The sequence below is a fragment of the Bufo bufo genome, chromosome 2 (genome assembly GCF_905171765.1).
Source record: "Bufo bufo chromosome 2, aBufBuf1.1, whole genome shotgun sequence".
Lineage (NCBI taxonomy): Eukaryota > Metazoa > Chordata > Amphibia > Anura > Bufonidae > Bufo > Bufo bufo.
This window is the reverse complement of record NC_053390.1, coordinates 471,099,842-471,120,259: the sequence shown is the minus strand read 5'-3', so window position 1 is coordinate 471,120,259 and position 20,418 is coordinate 471,099,842. Positions and strand designations below refer to the sequence as shown.

Sequence of the window (20,418 nt, the reverse complement as noted above, 5' to 3'; positions counted from 1 at the left end):
CCCCCATTGACTTTCAATGTATAGTCAAAACGGATCCGTTTGCATTATCATGAACAAAAAAAGCGTTGCAAGCGTTTGCATTATAGGAGCGGATCCGTCTGTGCAGACACCAGACGGATCCGCTCCTAACGCAAGTGTGAAAGTAGCCTAACTTGTATTATTTTATTTTTAGAAGGAGAGATAATAAAACAGCAATTTTAACTTTATTATGTGGATTTATTTCATGGCATTCTCTGTGTGTTATGGCATTTTCTGTGTGTTATAAGTAATATGCTAACTTTATTTTGTCAGTGCAATTATGTTATAATACTTGCATAATAAAAACACTTGTTTTTACAAAATAATCTGTTTTTGTGTTGCTGTGTTCCAAAACCCAGAACATTCTTATTTTTCTGACCACAAAACCGTGTGAGGGCTAATCTATTAGATTCCTCTCTAGTGATAACTGTTAGGCCCCCTGCACACGAACGTGTGCACCCCATGGTCGTGCTGCGGCCCATAAAATGCGGGCCGCAATGCACGAGCACAGTCCGTGGGGCAGCCGCAGCGGATCGCGGACCCATTCACTTGAATGGGTCCGTGATCCGGCCATTCCGCAAAAAGTTAGGACATGTGAATGGGTCCGCATCCGTGATGCGGAATGCCCACGGAACGGCACCCGTGTATTGCGGATCCGCAAATGCGGTTCGCAATACGGCACCGGGAAGCACACGTTCGTGTGCAGGGGGCCTTATCATGAGAGAGGATGTTTTTATTCCCCTCTTCCTGCAGGCTGTCAGCTCCTCTACCGCCTCCCTCTCCTGCTCCACCATGGCTAAGATCACAACCAGCTGAAGGGTGGAGCGGCTGCTTTAAGCCTCATGCACACAGTTGTAGTCCGCAAACCACGGATCTGCAAAATACAGACACCGCCTGCAATCCACATTTTTCTCACTCCCATTATTAGAATTGACTGTTCTTGTCCACAATGTGGACAAGAATGGAACATGTTCTATAATTTGCTGATCAGACACAGATACAAAATACGGTTGTGTGCATGAGACCTTAAAGGGGTATTCCGGTTACACAAAGTAGTATCTATGTTACAAAGTTTTAACATGCAAGTGGCTCACCGATATAATGTTATTACTAATTTTGCAGTCTTTATCTGAAGTAAAAGTACTTTTTTACAAGCAGCCAGCCTTTTGTTTATTCATAGTTTCCATGGATACGACCAGTAGTTTTCTGTGTAGCCTGCACAGCATGCACAGTTATTCTCTGCCAAGCTTACTTCCTCATAAGCAGAATGAGTGTTTGCCTTCAAGTAAAGCACAGATACATCGGGGCATATAAGCCCCACCCACTTGTGGGCAGGGTTTTATGAGCCCCGCCCATTTGGGGACGGGACAGTGTGAGAGAATGGGCAATTTAGTCAGGATGTTTATTTGCAACTCATGTGATGTAAGGGAAAGTGCCATAACAGTAAGAGCTGATTGATTACAGATCAAAACAGGAGAACAGTAGTAGGATAGAAGGGTAACGCTCTGATAACTGTTTCTGTATCGGTTAAGACCTTGACACATTGCAGCGCAACAGTGCAGTTTAAAAACACAACCAGAATACCCTTTTTAAGTTTTCATATCTTGGGCTCTCTACAAGATAGAGATATGGACCTGGTCCTGTTTCAAAGCGGGTAATTTAAGTTTTAACCCCTTCAACAGCCGGTGTGGACCAAATTCCGAAGCCCCATTGTTCAAATCTGACATGTGTCATTTTATCTGGTATTAACTTTGGAATGCTTTTACTTATCCAAGCCATTCCCAGAATGTTTTCTTGTGACACATCATACTTTATGTTAGTGGTGAATATGAGTTGATACGTTTTACCTTTATGCATAATAAAAAATCCCAAATTTGCAGAAAATTTAGAAAAATTCACTATTTTCAAAAATTTGAATTTCTCTGCTTTTAAGACGTAAAGTGATACTTCACAAAATAGTTATTACTTTACATTCCCCATATGTCTACTTTATGTTGGCATCATTTTGTAAATGTCAGTTTATTTTTTTAGGTTAGAAGCCTTTGAAGTTTAGAAGAAAATTTCCAAAACCCACTTTTTAAGGACCAGTTCAGGTCTGAAGTCACTTTGTGAGGCTTACATAATAGAAACCACCCAAAAGTGACCCCATTCTAGAAACTACACCCCTCAAGGTATTCAAAACTGATTTTACAAACTTTCTTAACCCTTTAGGTGTTCCACAAGAATGAAAGCAAATTGGAGGGTAAATTTGTAAATTTAATTTTGTTGTGCAGATTTTCCATTTAAATAATTTTTTCCTGTAACACAGCAAGGGTTAAAAGCCAAACAAACCTCAATATTTATTACCCTGATTCTGCAGTTTACATAAACACCCCATATATGGTCTTAACCTGCTATATAGGCAGATGGCAGGGCGCAGAAGGAAAGGAGATTGTTAATGGGGTTAATATTGTTTAATATTGTTAAAGGGGTTGTCTCACTTCAGTAAGTGTAATTTATTATGTAGAGAAAGTTAATACAAGGCACTTACTAATGCATTGTGATTATCCATATTGCCTCCTTTGCTGGCTGGATTCATTTTTCCATCACATTATACACTGCTTATTTCCATGGTTACAGATCACCCAGTAATCCATCAGTGGTGGCTGTGCTTGCACACTATAGGAAAAAGCACTAGCCTATGTGCGCTCCTATGGTCCCGGCCACCAGAGACACTGACGCTTTTTCCTATGGTGTGCAAGCACGACCACCACTGATTTATTGCAGGGTGGTCTGTAACCATGCAAACGAGCAGTGTATAATGTGATGGAAAAATGAATCCAGCCAGCAAAGGAAGCAAAATGGATAATAACAATACATTAGTAAGTGGCTAGTAAGAGGGCAGATTTTGCTGGAAGGGTTTTCAAGTGCCATGTCACATTTGAAGAGACCCTGAGGTACCCCTAGAATGAAAACCCCAAAAAGTGACCCCATTTTGAAAACTCTGCCCCTCAAGGAATAAATCTAGGGGTGAAGTGAATGCTTTGACCCAACAAGCGTTTCGTAGAATTTAGAAACACATAGCTGTGAAAATGAAAAATGTACTATTATTTCCAATATAATGTTGCTTTAGCCCCACATTTTTAAGTTTCACAAGGTGTAACATGAGAAATTGCACCCCACAATTTGTTATGCATTTGTTCCTGAATACGGCTACACCATATATGTGGTCGTAAACCACTGTTTGGGGGCACAACAGCATTCAGAAGGGAAGAAGGGACATCGAGAGTTTCTAACATGTAATTTGCTGAAATAGCTTTTAGGGGCCATAACATTTTTTTGTAGCTGTCTGAAGGCTTGTTTTTTGCAGGACAGGCTGTAGTTTTTATTGGTATCTTTTTGGGGTACATATAACTTTTTATACTATTTTTCTTTTGAGTGAGGTGTGCAAAAATGGCAATTCTGTCAATTTTTTTAATTTTTTAATTTTAATTTTTTTATGGGGTTCCTCTTGGTGATACCAAATTTATATAGTTTTTTATGTTTTACTACTTTTTCAGCATGAAATCATTTTTGTGCTAAAAATAAATTATATTTTGCATCTTCATATACTAAAGTCGATAGCATTTTTATTTTTTCACCAATGTAGCTATGCAAGAGCTTATTTTTTGCAGGATGGGTTTTAGTTTTTATTGGTATCATTTTGGGATGCATATGTCTTTTTGATCACTTTTTATACCATTTTTTGTGGAGGTGAAGTGGGTAAAAATGGCAATTCTGTAAGTGTTTTTTATTTTTATGGGGTTCTTCTTGCGGTAAATATGATCATTTTATTTTGTGGGTTGATACGATTATGGCGATACCAAATTTGCATTGTTTTTTTTATGTTTTTGTGTTTAAAATAAATGATATTTTGCATCACCATATACTAACATCCATAACATTTCTTTCATCAATATAGCTGTGTGAGAGTTTGTTTATTTGCGGGATGGGCTTTAGTTTTTATTGGTATCATTTTGGGGCAAATATGTCTTTTTGATCACTTTTTATACCATTTTTTGTGGAGGTGAAGTGGGCAAAAATGGCAATTCTGTAAGTGTTTTTTCTTTTTTTTATGGGGTTCCTCTTACGGTAAGTACAATATGATCATTTTATTCTGCGGATTGATACGGATATGGCGATGCCAAATTTATTGGCAAGGGACTGGTCCCTGTTTGACTTTATAGTTTCACAGCCCGGTAAGCAGTTTGGATGTGATTGTACGTCCAAATGTGCTAACTTGCATGCGATTTGGACATACAGTTACATCCAAATGCATGAAAGGGTTAAAACAATTTTAAAACCGGAATCACTGCATTATCTCCTCAACATCGGGAGATATAGCCTTTAGAATTCATGCTGGAAGTGAAAGCAGCTGAAACCTGCGTTCACTTTCAGCTGCTGTCCCTCCCGACCCAATTTCTAAAGGCTATATCTTCTACAGAGCCTGAAATATGAAGGCTTAAAGCAGCCATCTTCCATCACTCTGCTTCCCGAGCTCTGCTTGGACTATACTGTTAGGTTCTTTTCCCAAAGCCCAAGCAGACGAGGTTAAAACAGTAATGTATGAAACGTCTACATGATGCACATTCACATCAGTAACTTTTCTTACACTGACTCCAGTTCCCGTGCTGTGTAACCACAATTGTGCCATGATTTGTATTCAGAAGTCTCATGAGCATGTGCACATAAGGCCTCATACACACGACCGTTGTGTACATCCGTGGCCGTTGTTCCGTTTTCCGTGATTTTCTGCGGACCCATTGACTTTCAATGGGTCCGTTGAAAACTCGGGAAATGCACCGTTGTTCATCCACGGCCGTGATCCGTGTTTCCTGTCCGTCAAAAAAATAGGACCTGTCCTATTTTTTGGACGGACAACGGTTCACGGACCCATTCAAGTCAATGGGTCCGTGAAAAAACACGGATGCACACAAGATTGGCATCCGCGTCCGTGATCCGTGGCCTTTGGCAACTTTCACACAGACGGATCACAGATCCGTCTGCATAAAAGCTTTTTCAGATATGAGTTTTCACTTCGTGAAAACTCATATCCGACTGTATATTCTAACACAGAGGCGTTCCCATAGTGATGGGGACGCTTCTAGTTAGAATATACTGAGAACTGTGTACATGACTGACCTCTGCTGCCTGGCAGCACCCGATCTTTTACAGGGGGCTGTGATCCGCACAATTAACCCCTCAGGTGCCGCACCTAAAGGGTTAATTGTGCGTATCATAGCCCCCTGTAAGAGATCAGGTGCTGCCAGGCAGGAGGGGGCAGACCCCCTCCCTCCCCAATATTATATTCATTGGTGGCCAGTGCAGCCTCCTCTCTCACCCCCCCCCCCAGTTAAAATCACGTTCCGAATCCCCCATCATTGGTGGCCAGTGCGGCCTCACATCTCCCCCCCCTAATTAAAATCACGTTCCGAATCCCCCATCATTGGTGGCCAGTGTGGCCTCACCTCTCCCCCCCCCTAGTTAAAATCACGTTCCTAATCCCCCATCATTGGTGGCCAGTGCGGCCTCACATCTCCCCCCCTCCCTAGTTAAAATCACGTTCCGAATCCCCCATCACTGGTGGCCAGTGCGGCCTCACATCTCCCCGTCCCCCCGTCCCCCTAGTTAAAATCACGTTCCCCCATCATTGGTGGCAGGGGAGAGTTCCGATCGGAGTCCCAGTTTAATCGCTGGGGCTCCGATCGGTAACCATGGCAACCAGGACGCTACTGCAGTCCTGGTTGCCATGGTTACTTAGCAATTTGTAGAAGCATTATACTTACCTGCGAGCTGCGATGTCTGTGTCCGGCCGGGCTCTCCTCCTACTGGTAGCTCGCAGGTAAGTATAATGCTTCTAAAAATTGCTAAGTAACCATGGCAACCAGGACTGCAGTAGCGTCCTGGTTGCCATGGTTACCGATCGGAGCCCCAGCGATTAAACTGGGACTCCGATCGGAACTCTCCCCTGCCACCAATGATGGGGGAACGTGATTTTAACTAGGGGGACGGGGGGGACAGGAGATGTGAGGCCGCACTGGCCACCAGTGATGGGGGATTCGGAACGTGATTTTAACTAGGGGGGGGGGAGATGTGAGGCCGCACTGGCCACCAATGATGGGGGATTCGGAACGTGATTTTAACAAGGGGGGGGAGAGGTGAGGCCGCACTGGCCACCAATGATGGGGGATTCGGAACGTGTGCCCCCTCCTGCCTGGCAGCACCTGATCTCTTACAGGGGGCTATAAAAAGGAGATAACTCCAGGACTAGTCCTCTTTATGCACACATGGCTGGTTTGCAGGTACACAGCAGGGAAACCATTCAAAGAGGTTGTCTCATGAAGATACATACTCCAAAGCATTATTGCCTGACAGTGTTACAAATAGGCCATGTTTCTGGCAGATAATTATTCCTGGGCTCCCACATTAATTTACAGGCATGTATATGATCACATGTGACTAAGGCTAATTTCACACTGGCGTTTTGGCTTTCCGTTTGCGAGATCCATTCAGGGCTCTCACAGGCGGTCCAAAACGGATCAGTTTTCCCTAATGCATTCTGAATGGAAAAGGATCCACTCAGAATGCATCAGTTCAGTCTCCATTCCGTCTCCATTCCGCTTTGGAGACGGACACCAAAACGCTGCTTGCAGCATTTTGGTGTCCGTCTGACAAAACTGAGCCAAACTGATCTGTTCTGACACACAATGTAAGTCAATGGGGACGGATGCGTTTTCTATGACACAATCTGGCACAGTCTTGGCTATGTTAAAGATAATACAAACGGATCCGTTCTGAACGGATGCAAATGTTTGTATTATCTGAACGGATCCGTCTGTGCAGATCCGTGAAAGTAGCCTAACATGTACAGCATGATGGAAAAACATTTCATGACGTGCACAAATAGATAATCAATTTGTTTGAAAAAGTAATTAGAGTATATAGGACCAAGCTTTACAAAGTTTAGTTATATCCCTACCTGCAGTGAACAGATATAGGTCCATCTTGTCCAAACTGCTCCTTCGTTTTGTGTACTTGGCCTATGAAATCGATGAAACCTTCACCTGATTTTGGCACACCTTGTTCTGGCCAATCAGTGAACTGGAACTGACGTACTGTACGAGACTGGCCATCCTAAACACAGAAAGAAATAAGTCAATCTGTTAGACAACTATTAGTCAATATTTCACCCTGATGAATGTGAAAGGGGCTGTACAGTTTACTTAAATCAGGTCTTTTTTTACGGAACCACCTTTGATAATTTTCCCATCTTCACTAAGTTTAACAAAAAAACTGTTTACAAACATCAACATTTACCTACCCCCGTCCCCCACCCCAGAATAAGTCCAATATATTGTCCATGTGAGAAATCATATATATGTTTAGCGTTATACAGCAAAATAACATTTATTTTTTATGAAATTAAAGGCAAGTTCAAATCAAAGCTAGTAATTTCCGTTGTTCTGCTCCATTATAAGTGCAGAACAACAAAAATATCAAAAGTGCCAGATTTGGCACGTAACTGAACAAAAAAGGAGCTTAACAGACTCCATTGACTACAATGGAGTCCATTCAGTTTCCATTCGGAAAAAAAAAAGATTTTACCAGACAGAAAAGTCCTATATGCAATACTTTTTTGTCCAGTCTTATTGACGGAATCTGTGACGGAAGCCTCGAACAGAGTCTCCATCACAGATGTGAAAAAGCCCTAGTACAGCAAGTTCACATATAATAAGACCAGAAGAGGCACACTTATGAATGAGATTTCTCAATATCCTCTCCTGCCATCTTACAGCCTGAGGTGGCATGTTAAGCCTAATGCAATAGTTGTGGAATGAGTGCCAGGGAAAGGTCATCTGAGGCTGAATCTGCCTTTCAGACCCTTAAATGGGCTTTTGCATCTGCACTGTCCTGATGTTTCTAAGAAATTTTGTTTGAAGGTGGACGCATCCTTTGTGGGAGCTAGAACTGTTCTAACTCAGAAGACTACTTCTGGCAAGATGGTCACATGTGGCTACTTTTTTCAGAGATGACAGTCAAGCTGGCATTGGAATAGTGGTGTTATCTTCTGGAGGTTGTTAATCATCCATTATTGGTTACACTGATCATAAAAACTTCTCTAGCCTGCTGAATGGCTCATTCCTCATCAGGCCTGATGGTCTGTTTTTTGCCCATTTAGATTTCCTGTTACATTTCCGTTCTGCAGACAATAACATTAAAGAGGACCGGTTACCAGTTTTTAATTTATAAAAGCGATACCTCACACTGTAGCGCATCTTCCCTAGATGTCATATCAGTAATTTTTTTCATGATATGCTCCTCCGTTGCGCCGCTGTGCACCTCATTCTGTTTAGGCGCCCTGTATGCTAATTAATAGCATCGGAACAGGGAGGAGGAGACATCAGCTTTTCTCAGTGGGCATCTCTTCTATCTGGCTGTAGCGCTGTCCAATCACAGCGGAGAGCGTCACAACCATTGAGAAAAAACAGCTGACCTTCTCCCTGGCTGTGACGCTCTCCGCTGTGACCGGACAGTGCCACAGCCAGATAGAAGAGATGCCCACTGAGAAAAGCTGATGTCTCCTCCTCCCTGTTCCGCCCATGCCATGGAGGCGCTTTTTAGTTATTATTGTATCTGCCACTGCCATTTAGCTCTGCCTACCATGCAGGGCAGATGTTAGTTCTACCAGATGCTAAAAAGAGGCTATTTCTCCAGAAGAAACATCATATTAAGGAGAGAATCCCTGAGGGAAGGAGGAATATATATCCAAAAAATATCACAAGGCTGTGCGTGTTAGCAAGGTATTTGCTTGTTATGGCTATAAACTTTTCTGCTTGTAGAAGGATTAAAGCACAAGTAGTATAACCTCTCCCGTTCTCGTCAAACTCAAAGTGACAGGTGGCCACGCACTTTTCAGATCATTGCGCCCATAACCCCGCCCCTGCCCAAACCATGCCTAAAATACCGCCCCTTCAAATCCCCTTTTATTCTTTTAGATCCGATAAGGCGTCAGTAATTCAATTAAGTTTAATATGTTTAAAAATAAAATGATATTAAGCTTGTATTAACCTCTTATTAAGTTATTATAAATATTGCCAATAGCTATTTGATCTAACTATCTATAGACCTTCGATGATGCCACCGAAGGTCCTGAAAGGTATACGATGCAGTACAACACGTCAGTAATTTAATTAAGTTTAATATGTTTAAAAATCAAATGATATTAAGCTTGTATTAAGCTTATATTAACCTCTTACTAAGCTATTATAAATATTGGCAGTGGCTACTTATAAATATTGGCAGCAGCTAATTGATCCTTCTATCTCCCTAAAAGCTAAAACACCTTTGATGTCACTGAAATGCCCCATTTTCCGCCCATAACCCCAGCCCACTCCGACCACAACCCTGCCCATCGTGATGTCATCGAAGGTCCCGCAAGGCAGCAGTCCCTTTGTTACTGGACCTGCGATCTTTGAAATTTGCTTTTAATTATATATACGTTTAATAAAATGTAATTAATTAAACGTGTTTAATAAATCGAAGGCTGCCGTGATTTAAGCAAAATATTTGATTACCGCTTCTAACACAGATACGTATCATTTATATAAATATTAACAATAGCTAATTGCGGCAAACAACTTTCCCGGAGCCGATTCTGTCTACCCATTTGTCCTATTTCGTGGCCTATGAACAGAGGTTCACAGACATGTCAGGGCATGTTCTAACATAATTATAACTATCTATCTTATCTATCTATTAATTTATCTAAAAATGGAAATTGAAGATGCAGCACACTTTCTTAATCGGGTGCAAAATCAGGCCAGTGTGAACCAGCACCACGGTCCAATTCAATACAGAGAAAAAAAGGCAGCAGTACACCATGGAGTTCAAAGAAACACGTGCGGTTTATTCACCCAGTGTCAGCAGCGACGTTTCAACCGCTTGTTGCGGTCTTTCTCAAGCTATCTGCACATGTGTTACAACCACAGAATATATAGGTGTGTCAATTAATAATACAATAAAATCAATCAAATACATAAGTGAACAAAATTCATCATAATAACATTTGAAACATAAAAAATCTCATTGTCAGTGTTGAAGTACATGAAATAAAATAAATTAGCAGTGTTATATAATCAAATACATGATACATTGTGAACATACATGATAAAATATAATTGATCATTACACAATACAGGTGCGCCCATTACATAGCGTAAATTAAAAGACTCACACAATCAGCTGATAAACTGCACACTAGAGTTGAGCGAACACCTGGATGTTCGGGTTCGAGAAGTTCGGCCGAACTTCCCGTAAATGTTCGGGTTCGGGATCCGAACCCGAACCGAACTTCGTCCCGAACCCGAACCCCATTGAAGTCAATGGGGACCCGAACTTTTGGGCACTAAAAAGGCTGTAAAACAGCCCAGGAAAGAGCTAGAGGGCTGCAAAAGGCAGCAACATGTAGGTAAATCCCCTGCAAACAAATGTGGATAGGGAAATGAATTAAAATTAAAATAAAAAAAATAAAAATGAACCAATATCAATTGGACAGAGGTCCCATAGCAGAGAATCTGGCTTCACGTCAGCAGAGAAAAAGAATCTGGCTTCATGTCAGCAGAGAATCAGTCTCTTCATGCCATAGCAGAGAATCATGCTTTATGTCAGCGCAGAATCAGTCTTCATGTCATAGCAGAGAATCAGGCTTCACGTCACCCACCACTGGAACAGGCCACTGTCACACATTTAGGCCCCGGCACCCAGACAGAGGAGAGCGGTCCCGTAACAGAGAATCTGGCCTTATGTCAGCGCAGAATCTGTCTTCATGTCATAGCAGAGAATCAGGCTTCACGTCACCCACCACTGGAACAGGCCACTGTCACACATTTAGGCCCCGGCACCCAGACAGAGGAGAGCGGTCCCGTAACAGAGAATCTGGCCTTATGTCAGCGCAGAATCTGTCTTCATGTCATAGCAGAGAATCAGGCATCACGTCACCCACCACTGGAACAGGCCACTGTCACACATTTAGGCCCAGGCACCCAGGCAGAGGAGAGAGGTCCCGTAACAGAGAATCTGGCCTTATGTCAGCGCAGAATCTGTCTTCATGTCATAGCAGAGAATCAGGCATCACGTCACCCACCACTGGAACAGGCCACTGTCACACATTTAGGCCCAGGCAGAGGAGAGAGGTCCCGTAACAGAGAATCTGGCCTTATGTCAGCGCAGAATCTGTCTTCATGTCATAGCAGAGAATCATGCTTCACGTTACCCACCACTGGAACAGGCCACTGTCACACATTTAGGCCCCGGCACCCAGACAGAGGAGAGCGATCCCGTAACAGAGAATCTGGCCTTATGTCAGCGCAGAATCTGTATTCATGTCATAGCAGAGAATCAGGCTTCACGTCACCCACCACTGGAACAGGCCACTGTCACACATTTAGGCCCAGGCAGAGGAGAGAGGTCCCGTAACAGAGAATCTGGCCTTATGTCAGCGCAGAATCTGTCTTCATGTCGTAGCAGAGAATCAGGCTTCACGTCACCCACCACTGGAACAGGCCACTGTCACACATTTAGGCCCAGGCAGAGGAGAGAGGTCCCGTAACAGAGAATCTGGCCTTATGTCAGCGCAGAATCTGTCTTCATGTCATAGCAGAGAATCAGGCTTCACGTCACCCACCACTGGAACAGGCCACTGTCACACATTTAGGCCCCGGCACCCAGACAGAGGAGAGCGGTCCCGTAACAGAGAATCTGGCCTTATGTCAGCGCAGAATCTGTATTCATGTCATAGCAGAGAATCAGGCTTCACGTCACCCACCACTGGAACAGGCCACTGTCACACATTTAGGCCCAGGCACCCAGGCAGAGGAGAGAGGTCCCGTAACAGAGAATCTGGCCTTATGTCAGCGCAGAATCTGTATTCATGTCATAGCAGAGAATCAGGCTTCACGTCACCCACCACTGGAGCAGGCCACTGTCACACATTTAGGCCCAGGCAGAGGAGAGAGGTCTCGTAACAGAGAATCTGGCCTTATGTCAGCGCAGAATCTGTATTCATGTCATAGCAGAGAATCAGGCTTCACGTCACCCACCACTGGAACAGGCCACTGACACACATTTAGGCCCCGGCACCCAGACAGAGGAGAGCGGTCCCGTAACAGAGAATCTGGCCTTATGTCAGCGCAGAATCTGTATTCATGTCATAGCAGAGAATCAGGCTTCACGTCACCCACCACTGGAACAGGCCACTGTCACACATTTAGGCCCAGGCACCCAGGCAGAGGAGAGCGGTCCCGTAACAGAGAATCTGGCCTTATGTCAGCGCAGAATCTGTATTCATGTCATAGCAGAGAATCAGGCTTCACGTCACCCACCACTCGAACAGGCCACTGTCACACATTTAGGCCCAGGCAGAGGAGAGAGGTCCCGTAACAGAGAATCTGGCCTTATGTCAGCGCAGAATCTGTCTTCATGTCATAGCAGAGAATCAGGCTTCACGTCACCCACCACTGGAACAGGCCACTGTCACACATTTAGGCCCCGGCACCCAGACAGAGGAGAGCGATCCCGTAACAGAGAATCTGGCCTTATGTCAGCGCAGAATCTGTATTCATGTCATAGCAGAGAATCAGGCTTCACGTCACCCACCACTGGAACAGGCCACTGTCACACATTTAGGCCCAGGCAGAGGAGAGAGGTCCCGTAACAGAGAATCTGGCCTTATGTCAGCGCAGAATCTGTCTTCATGTCGTAGCAGAGAATCAGGCTTCACGTCACCCACCACTGGAACAGGCCACTGTCACACATTTAGGCCCAGGCAGAGGAGAGAGGTCCCGTAACAGAGAATCTGGCCTTATGTCAGCGCAGAATCTGTCTTCATGTCATAGCAGAGAATCAGGCTTCACGTCACCCACCACTGGAACAGGCCACTATCACACATTTAGGCCCCGGCACCCAGACAGAGGAGAGCGGTCCCGTAACAGAGAATCTGGCCTTATGTCAGCGCAGAATCTGTATTCATGTCATAGGAGAGAATCAGGCTTCACGTCACCCACCACTGGAACAGGCCACTGTCACACATTTAGGCCCAGGCACCCAGGCAGAGGAGAGAGGTCCCGTAACAGAGAATCTGGCCTTATGTCAGCGCAGAATCTGTATTCATGTCATAGCAGAGAATCAGGCTTCACGTCACCCACCACTGGAACAGGCCACTGTCACACATTTAGGCCCAGGCAGAGGAGAGAGGTCTCGTAACAGAGAATCTGGCCTTATGTCAGCGCAGAATCTGTATTCATGTCATAGCAGAGAATCAGGCTTCACGTCACCCACCACTGGAACAGGCCACTGACACACATTTAGGCCCCGGCACCCAGACAGAGGAGAGCGGTCCCGTAACAGAGAATCTGGCCTTATGTCAGCGCAGAATCTGTATTCATGTCATAGGAGAGAATCAGGCTTCACGTCACCCACCACTGGAACAGGCCACTGTCACACATTTAGGCCCAGGCACCCAGGCAGAGGAGAGAGGTCCCGTAACAGAGAATCTGGCCTTATGTCAGCGCAGAATCTGTATTCATGTCATAGCAGAGAATCAGGCTTCACGTCACCCACCACTGGAACAGGCCACTGTCACACATTTAGGCCCAGGCAGAGGAGAGAGGTCCCGTAACAGAGAATCTGGCCTTATGTCAGCGCAGAATCTGTCTTCATGTCATAGCAGAGAATCAGGCTTCACGTCACCCACCACTGGAACAGGCCACTGTCACACATTTAGGCCCAGGCAGAGGAGAGAGGTCCCGTAACAGAGAATCTGGCCTTATGTCAGCGCAGAATCTGTCTTCATGTCATAGCAGAGAATCAGGCTTCACGTCACCCACCACTGGAACAGGCCACTGTCACACATTTAGGCCCCGGCACCCAGACAGAGGAGAGCGGTCCCGTAACAGAGAATCTGGCCTTATGTCAGCGCAGAATCTGTATTCATGTCATAGCAGAGAATCAGGCTTCACGTCACCCACCACTGGAACAGGCCACTGTCACACATTTAGGCCCAGGCACCCAGGCAGAGGAGAGAGGTCCCGTAACAGAGAATCTGGCCTTATGTCAGCGCAGAATCTGTATTCATGTCATAGCAGAGAATCAGGCTTCACGTCACCCACCACTGGAGCAGGCCACTGTCACACATTTAGGCCCAGGCAGAGGAGAGAGGTCTCGTAACAGAGAATCTGGCCTTATGTCAGCGCAGAATCTGTATTCATGTCATAGCAGAGAATCAGGCTTCACGTCACCCACCACTGGAACAGGCCACTGACACACATTTAGGCCCCGGCACCCAGACAGAGGAGAGCGGTCCCGTAACAGAGAATCTGGCCTTATGTCAGCGCAGAATCTGTATTCATGTCATAGCAGAGAATCAGGCTTCACGTCACCCACCACTGGAACAGGCCACTGTCACACATTTAGGCCCAGGCACCCAGGCAGAGGAGAGCGGTCCCGTAACAGAGAATCTGGCCTTATGTCAGCGCAGAATCTGTATTCATGTCATAGCAGAGAATCAGGCTTCACGTCACCCACCACTCGAACAGGCCACTGTCACACATTTAGGCCCAGGCAGAGGAGAGAGGTCCCGTAACAGAGAATCTGGCCTTATGTCAGCGCAGAATCTGTCTTCATGTCATAGCAGAGAATCAGGCTTCACGTCACCCACCACTGGAACAGGCCACTGTCACACATTTAGGCCCCGGCACCCAGACAGAGGAGAGCGATCCCGTAACAGAGAATCTGGCCTTATGTCAGCGCAGAATCTGTATTCATGTCATAGCAGAGAATCAGGCTTCACGTCACCCACCACTGGAACAGGCCACTGTCACACATTTAGGCCCAGGCAGAGGAGAGAGGTCCCGTAACAGAGAATCTGGCCTTATGTCAGCGCAGAATCTGTCTTCATGTCGTAGCAGAGAATCAGGCTTCACGTCACCCACCACTGGAACAGGCCACTGTCACACATTTAGGCCCAGGCAGAGGAGAGAGGTCCCGTAACAGAGAATCTGGCCTTATGTCAGCGCAGAATCTGTCTTCATGTCATAGCAGAGAATCAGGCTTCACGTCACCCACCACTGGAACAGGCCACTATCACACATTTAGGCCCCGGCACCCAGACAGAGGAGAGCGGTCCCGTAACAGAGAATCTGGCCTTATGTCAGCGCAGAATCTGTATTCATGTCATAGGAGAGAATCAGGCTTCACGTCACCCACCACTGGAACAGGCCACTGTCACACATTTAGGCCCAGGCACCCAGGCAGAGGAGAGAGGTCCCGTAACAGAGAATCTGGCCTTATGTCAGCGCAGAATCTGTATTCATGTCATAGCAGAGAATCAGGCTTCACGTCACCCACCACTGGAACAGGCCACTGTCACACATTTAGGCCCAGGCAGAGGAGAGAGGTCTCGTAACAGAGAATCTGGCCTTATGTCAGCGCAGAATCTGTATTCATGTCATAGCAGAGAATCAGGCTTCACGTCACCCACCACTGGAACAGGCCACTGACACACATTTAGGCCCCGGCACCCAGACAGAGGAGAGCGGTCCTGTAACAGAGAATCTGGCCTTATGTCAGCGCAGAATCTGTATTCATGTCATAGCAGAGAATCAGGCTTCACGTCACCCACCACTGGAAAAGGCAACTGTCACACATTTAGGCCCAGGCACCCAGGCAGAGGAGAGCGGTCCCGTAACAGAGAATCTGGCCTTATGTCAGCGCAGAATCTGTATTCATGTCATAGCAGAGAATCAGGCTTCACGTCACCCACCACTGGAACAGGCCACTGTCACACATTTAGGCCCAGGCACCCAGGCAGAGGAGAGCGGTCCCGTAACAGAGAATCTGGCCTTATGTCAGCGCAGAATCTGTATTCATGTCATAGCAGAGAATCAGGCTTCACGTCACCCACCACTGGAACAGGCCACTGTCACACATTTAGGCCCCGGCACCCAGACAGAGGAGAGGTTCATTCAACTTTGGGTTGCCCCGCAATATAATGGTAAAATGAAATTAAAAATAGTATTGAATGAGGAAGTGCCCTGGAGTAGAATAATATATTGTTAAGGGGAGGTAGTTAATATCTAATCTGCACAAGGGATGGACAGGTCCTGTGGGATCCATGCCTGGTTCATTTTTATGAACGTCAGCTTGTCCACATTGGCTGTAGACAGGCGGCTGCGTTTGTCTGTAATGACGCCCCCTGCCGTGCTGAATACACGTTCAGACAAAACGCTGGCCGCCGGGCAGGCCAGCACCTCCAAGGCATAAAAGGCTAGCTCTGGCCACGTGGACAATTTGGAGACCCAGAAGTTGAATGGGGCCGAACCATCAGTCAGTACGTGGAGGGGTGTGCACAGGTACTGTTCCACCATGTTAGTGAAATGTTGCCTCCTGCTAACACGTTCCGTATCAGGTGGTGGTGCACTTAGCTGTGGCGTGTTGACAAAACTTTTCCACATCTCTGCCATGCTAACCCTGCCCTCAGAGGAGCTGGGCGTGACACAGCTGCGTTGGCGACCTCTTGCTCCTCCTCTGCCTTCGCCTTGGGCTTCCACTGGTTCCCCTGTGACATTTGGGAATGCTCTCAGTAGCGCGTCTACCAACGTGCGCTTGTACTCGCGCATCTTCCTATCACGCTCCAGTGTAGGAAGTAAGGTGGACACATTGTCTTTGTACCGGGGATCCAGCAGGGTGGCAACCCAGTAGTCCGCACACGTTAAAATGTGGGCAACTCTGCTGTCGTTGCGCAGGCACTGCAGCATGTAGTCGCTCATGTGTGCCAGGCTGCCCAGAGGTAAGGACAAGCTGTCCTCTGTGGGAGGCGTATCGTCATCGTCCTGTGTTTCCCCCCAGCCACGCACCAGTGATGGGCCCGAGCTGCTTTGGGTGCCACCCCAGTGTGAACATGCTTCATCCTCATCCTCCTCCACCTCCTCCTCATCCTCGTCCTCCTCGTCCTCCAGTAGTGGGCCCTGTCTGGCCACATTTGTACCTGGCCTCTGGTGTTGCAAAAAACCTCCCTCTGAGTCACTTCGAAGAGACTGGCCTGAAAGTGCTAAAAATGACCCCTCTTCCTCCTCTTCCTCCTGGGCCACCTCCTCTTCCATCATCGCCCTAAGTGTTTTCTCAAGGAGACATAGAAGTGGTATTGTAACGCTGATAACGGCGTCATCGCCACTGGCCATGTTGGTGGAGTACTCAAAACAGCGCAACAGGGCACACAGGTCTCGCATGGAGGCCCAGTCATTGGTGGTGAAGTGGGTCTGATCCGCAGTGCGACTGGCCCGTGCGTGCTGCAGCTGAAACTCCACTATGGCCTGCTGCTGCTCGCACAGTCTGTCCAGCATATGCAAGGTGGAGTTCCACCTGGTGGGCACGTCGCATATGAGGCGGTGAGCGGGAAGGCCGAAGTTACGCTGTAGCGCAGACAGGCGAGCAGCGGCAGGGTGTGAACGCCGGAAGCGCGAACAGACGGCCCGCACTTTATGCAGCAGCTCTGACATGTCGGGGTAGTTGCGAATGAACTTCTGCACCACCAAATTCAGCACATGCGCCAGGCAAGGGATGTGCGTCAAACCGGCTAGTCCCAGAGCTGCAACGAGATTTCGCCCATTATCGCACACCACCAGGCCGGGCTTGAGGCTCACCGGCAGCAACCACTCGTCGGTCTGTTGTTCTATACCCCGCCACAACTCCTGTGCGGTGTGGGGCCTGTCCCCCAAACATATGAGTTTCAGAATGGCCTGCTGACGTTTACCCCGTGCTGTGCTGAAGTTGGTGGTGAAGGTGTGTGGCTGACTGGATGAGCAGGTGGAAAAAGAGGAGGAGGAAGCTGAGTAGGAGGAGGAGGAGACAGGAGGCAAAGAATGTTGCCCTGCGATCCTTGGCGGCGGAAGGACGTGCGCCAAATAGCTCTCCGCCTGGGGCCCAGCCGCCACTACATTTACCCAGTGTGCAGTTAGGGAGATATAGCGTCCCTGGCCGTGCTTACTGGTCCACGTATCTGTGGTTAGGTGGACCTTGCCACAGATGGCGTTGCGCAGTGCACACTTGATTTTATCGGACACTTGTTTGTGCAGGGAAGGCACGGCTCTCTTGGAGAAGTAGTGGCGGCTGGGAACAACATACTGTGGGACAGCAAGTGACATGAGCTGTTTGAAGCTGTGTGTGTCCACCAGCCTAAATGACAGCATTTCATAGGCCAGTAGTTTAGAAATGCTGGCATTCAGGGCCAGGGATCGAGGGTGGCTAGGTGAGAATTTACGCTTTCTCTCAAATGTTTGTGAGATGGAGAGCTGAACGCTGCCGTGTGACATGGTTGAGATGCTTGGTGACGCAGGTGGTGGTGTTCGTGGTACATCCCATGTTTGCTGGGCGGCAGGTGCCAACGTTCCTCCAGAGGCGGAGGAAGAGGCCGAGGCGGCGGCAGCAGCAGCAGAAGAGGCCGAGGCGGCGGCAGCAGCAGAAGAGGCCGAGGCGGCAGCAGTAGAAGAGGTAGCAGGGGGAGCCTGAGTGACTTCCTTGTTTTTAAGGTGTTTACTCCACTGCAGTTCATGCTTTGCATGCAGGTGCCTGGTCATGCAGGTTGTGCTAAGGTTCAGAACGTTAATGCCTCGCTTCAGGCTCTGATGGCACAGCGTGCAAACCACTCGGGTCTTGTCATCAGCACATTGTTTGAAGAAGTGCCATGCCAGGGAACTCCTTGAAGCTGCCTTTGGGGTGCTCGGTCCCAGATGGCGGCGGTCAGTAGCAGGCGGAGTCTCTTGGCGGCAGGTGTTCTGATTTTGCCCACTGCTCCCTCTTTTGCTACGCTGTTGGCTCGGTCTCACCACTGCCTCTTCCTCCGAACTGTGAAAGTCAGTGGCACGACCTTCATTCCATGTGGGGTCTAGGACCTCATCGTCCCCTGCATCGTCTTCCACCCAGTCTTGATCCCTGACCTCCTGTTCAGTCTGCACACTGCAGAAAGACGCAGCAGTTGGCACCTGTGTTTCGTCATCATCAGAGACGTGCTGAGGTGGTATTCCCATGTCCTCATCATCAGGAAAAATAAGTGGTTGTGCGTTAGTGCATTCTATCTCTTCCACCCCTGGGGAAGGGCTAGGTGGATGCCCTTGGGAAACCCTGGCAGCAGAGTCTTCAAACAGCATAAGAGACTGCTGCATAACTTGAGGCTCAGACAGTTTCCCTGATATGCATGGGGGTGATGTGACAGACCGATGGGCTTGGTTTTCATGCGCCATCTGTGCGCTTTCTGCAGAAGACTGGGTGGGAGATAATGTGAACGTGCTGGATCCACTGTCGGCCACCCAATTGACTAATGCCTGTACCTGCTCAGGCCTTACCATCCTTAGAACGGCATTGGGCCCCACCAAATATCGCTGTAAATTCTGCTGGCTACTGGGACCTGAGGTAGTTGGTTCACTAGGACGTGTGGCTGTGGCAGAACGGCCACGTCCTCTCCCAGCACCAGAGGGTCCACTAACACCACCATGACCATGTCCACGTCCGTGTCCCTTATTAGATGTTTTCCTCATTGTTCCCGTTCACCACAATTTTGAGAATGGCAAATTTGGGAATGCTTTTTCAACCCAGAACAAAAAGTCTGCTTTGACGGTCACTACAAATAACTTGACCAGCTAAAACACTGCAGATTTGGTTGAATAGAGATGTGAGACCTGTTTTTTTTTGCGCTGTGTGACAGTTATAGGTTTAATCACAGAATGACACTTCTATCAGCACGCTAGCGTGTGTCTTAGGTTTTTCTGAATGACACTATCAATAACTTCAATGTAAGATTTTCTTTTTGGGATAGATTTCAAGTAGGCCTGAAATACCACAAACTAGTTATTTTCAGAATGGCAAATTTGGGAATGCTTTTTCAACCCAGAACAAAAAGTCTGCTTTGACGGTCACTACAAATAACTTGACCAGCTAAAACTGTGCAGATTTGGTTGAATAGAAATGTCAGGTCTATTTTTTAGGTGCTGGGTGACAGGCTCAACTTGCCCCTGATGTAATATATGGCCAAAAAATAACCACACTGTTGATGGTTAAATGCACTTGGGTGACACAGGCTCAGCCTGCAGCTGATGTAGTATATGGCCAAAAAATAATCAGACTGTTGATGGTTAAATGCACTTGGGTGAAACAGGCTCAGCCTGCAGCTGATGTAGTATATGGCCAAAAAATAACCAGACTGTTGATGGTTAAATGCACTTCGGTGACACAGGCTCAGCCTGCAGCTGATGTAGGATATAGCACAAAATAACCACACTATCGATGGTTAAATACACTTGGTGATAGCTCGTGCTGGCGCACCACAAGTCACAA

The 20,418-nt window shown here is 47.0% G+C and overlaps 1 protein-coding gene across 16 annotated transcripts in view; it reads right to left on the bottom strand.

Annotated features, from left to right (window-relative positions):
• Nucleotides 1-20,418, bottom strand: part of PTPRS (protein tyrosine phosphatase receptor type S) — a 600,160-nt gene that overhangs the window by 107,611 nt on the left and 472,131 nt on the right. For all 16 annotated transcript variants that reach the window (XM_040417715.1, XM_040417713.1, XM_040417721.1 and 13 more), the window contains one exon: nucleotides 7,016-7,170. In XM_040417715.1, the coding sequence (XP_040273649.1) occupies nucleotides 7,016-7,170 (155 nt within the window). The remainder of the gene's footprint in view (nucleotides 1-7,015; nucleotides 7,171-20,418) is intronic.